A 2,700-nucleotide genomic window follows, 5' to 3' on the forward strand; every position below is an offset into this window, starting at 1 on the left:
CTCTGGCCGGGAGGGGCGTGGCTTCCTCAGCTCCTGGCCGCTTGGTCCGGACTCCTGGCGCGGCCACTCCTGAGCCCAGCCCCTGAGCAGTCTGAGGAGCCAAGACATTTCCAGAGAGAGATCCCACAGACCCCGCTGCCGGCCGCCCTGGAAGGCAGCCGCTCCTTACAAAGGCCCAGACCAGAAGCAATGGCAGTGGTAGGACTCCCCCCTTTTCTCCCGGCTGCTGGGAGCTGGTCTTAACACTGAAATCACAGCTCTTCACCCCACAGGCCAGCGCGCACTCATTACTCTCCTAGGACTTCCTCCGCTCCCCCTTCGCTCCCTTCCCCACCCCACACGCCTCTCCTCTCGTTTAGGCAACTGTCTTCTCAAATTCTTCCCTGGGAAACCCCTGCAGACACCATGCGAATGTCTCCTTGGACCTCACCGTGGCCCCACAGGAGGGGTCATCACAACCTCCCACTTCCTAGATGGCTTGTCCCGGCAACTGGAGAAGCTGGGCCCGGCCTCCAAAGACTGGATGGACTCTTTTTTTGGGGGGCGGGGGGGGACTGTCCTGGGACCCTGGTTCTTAGCCTCCCTGTCCCATGTGGGGCCACTTGGCCCGTTCTGACCACCCTACCTTGAGTGTGTCCCCCTTGTTGAAGGCCAGTTCATCGCTCTCTGTGGCCTGGAAACTGTACAGGGCCACGGACTCCATCCTGCTGCCCCTGGTCCCAGCAGCTGGGCTCCGTGTGAGCGAGCGAGCGAGTGAGCGGCGGCGGCTTCCTGCTTCCTCGCAGTCAGGACTGTCTTCCTTTGTTTTGAGGGCGGGTTTGTTCTTTTGAAGCTGAGGCTGAAACTCCCCTGACAGGGAGAAACAGGAAGCAGAGCTGTGTCACCCAGGAGGGGTGGGACCCCAGGCACAGGCACGGCCCTGGGGGTGTCTCTGGGCGGCCCTGGGGGCGGGTCTCTCCCTTGTACCCCGGTCACAGAGGATAAAACTGAGGTCTCCAGCGGAGAATGCTGCCCGCCACCCGCCAGCTCAGGCAGGTGTCTGTGGTGCCAACCACTCCCCGACTTCGCCAACCTGTCTGCCGCGTTTCCTAAACGCCCGTGCCTCCATATGATTCTCCCGTGCCCACTGCATCCACCCAGGCTCCTTTCCTGGCTTTCAAGGCCCTTCCAGACCCCACCGCACCCCACGGCCACCTCACACCTCTCCACACTCAGTTACTCACCTTCCCTCTATTTTTAAAAAAATATATATGTATATTTATTGATTTCAAAGAGAGGACGGGAGAGGGAAAGACAGACACATCAATGATGGGTCAAGCCCGCAACCGCAGGTACTGCCCTGCCCTGACCCGGAATTGAACTGTGACCTCCAGGTCGATGCTCAACCACCGAGCACACCGGCCAGGCACTTTAAATAACGATAAAGGCAGTGTTTTCTAAAATACATTGCATTTTCAAAATTGAGCTACCAGCTGCTAAAGTGTGTATACATTTTTGGAGGATACCCTGTATAGACAGAATGAGTTTATCTATAAAATGAGTATATTTATATTAATTGAGCAGACACCTGTATATATAATGCGTGTGTGTGGAGTGGACACCCGTATATATGTGAGTGTGTGTGTATATATATTCTCCCCCTCACCCTCCGCCCCTCTGGCTTTGTCTGCAGAGAGGGTCTGGAAGCAATGGCACCTCCACAGTAAGAAGCGCACCCGCACCGGCTCCATCCTGGTTTCTAAACACCGTCCTCCACTAAGAAGACCACCCTCCATCTCTTTGGCGAGATGGCTGGTTCCAGGGCTGGGGCAGGAGGGTCCTGGATGAGCCTGGAAGTTAGGAAGTGCTCAGGGGACAATGGGAACTTGTCCAAATGACAAGGAGGCAGCTTGAAGGGAGTTCCGGGCCACAACTGGGACAATAAGATGGCCAGGCAGGTGGAGCTGCCCAGGAGGGGAGTGCCAGGCCGTGGCTCGGCCCATCCTGCAGCCGCTGCGCGCCTCTCCTCCCAGCCCCTCCCTGTCTTCCGCCCGCCCCAGACCCCAGAGTGACAGGATGTGATAATGGGGCTCTTTCCGGCTCAGTGTCAGCTGAGGTTTCAAAGCCTCAGAATGGTACAGTTGGGGGAGGGGTTGGGATCCACTCTCCTCCAAATCTGAGGTGCCTGAGGCAAAAGTGGGGCAGGCTCCCTTTCCGAGGGTGAGCACCTGTCCTCCGGGGCTTGTGGACCAGGTGGCCAGTTTATTCTGTTTGTCAAAGTGCTTATTCTGGGCCAAGCCATGCATGAATGGGTGAGTAGCTCTCTCAAGGGCCTATGACTGGTGAGTGGCAGGACTGGAGTTCAAATCCAGGCCAATCTGAGCCCAGGCCTCTGCCTAGCCCCTGTGCCACATGGCCTCAGCCTGGGCTGCTTTTTGCCAAGTGGGTCAAGAGAGCTGTGTGGGGGTCCTGACCGATGTGGCTCAGTGGTTAGAGCGTCAGCCCAGGCACGAAGGACTTGGGTTCAAATCCCCGTGAAGGGCACATACCTGGGTTGCACGTTCAATCCCTGACCCCAGTCAGGATACGTGTGGGAAGCAATCAATCGATGTTTCTCTCTCTCCGTCCCCTCCCTCCCTCCCTTCTCTAAAAATCAATGGAGCCCAGCTGGTGTGGCTCAGTGGTTGAGAGTCGACCTATGAACCAGGAGGTCACAGTTCG

The 2,700-nt window shown here is 57.4% G+C and overlaps 1 protein-coding gene across 1 annotated transcript in view; it reads right to left on the reverse strand.

Moving 5' to 3' along the window:
- GRAP (GRB2-related adaptor protein) overlaps positions 1 to 811 on the reverse strand; it is a 33,376-nt gene extending 32,565 nt beyond the window's left edge. Inside the window, exon 1 of the mRNA XM_014542806.1 lies at positions 626 to 811. Coding sequence (XP_014398292.1) covers positions 626 to 703 — 78 coding nt within the window. The 5' untranslated portion in view covers positions 704 to 811. The remainder of the gene's footprint in view (positions 1 to 625) is intronic.
- Positions 812 to 2,700: the final 1,889 nt, after the last annotated feature.

This window comes from Myotis brandtii, unplaced genomic scaffold, assembly GCF_000412655.1.
Source record: "Myotis brandtii unplaced genomic scaffold, ASM41265v1 scaffold314, whole genome shotgun sequence".
Taxonomy (NCBI): Eukaryota; Metazoa; Chordata; class Mammalia; order Chiroptera; family Vespertilionidae; genus Myotis; species Myotis brandtii.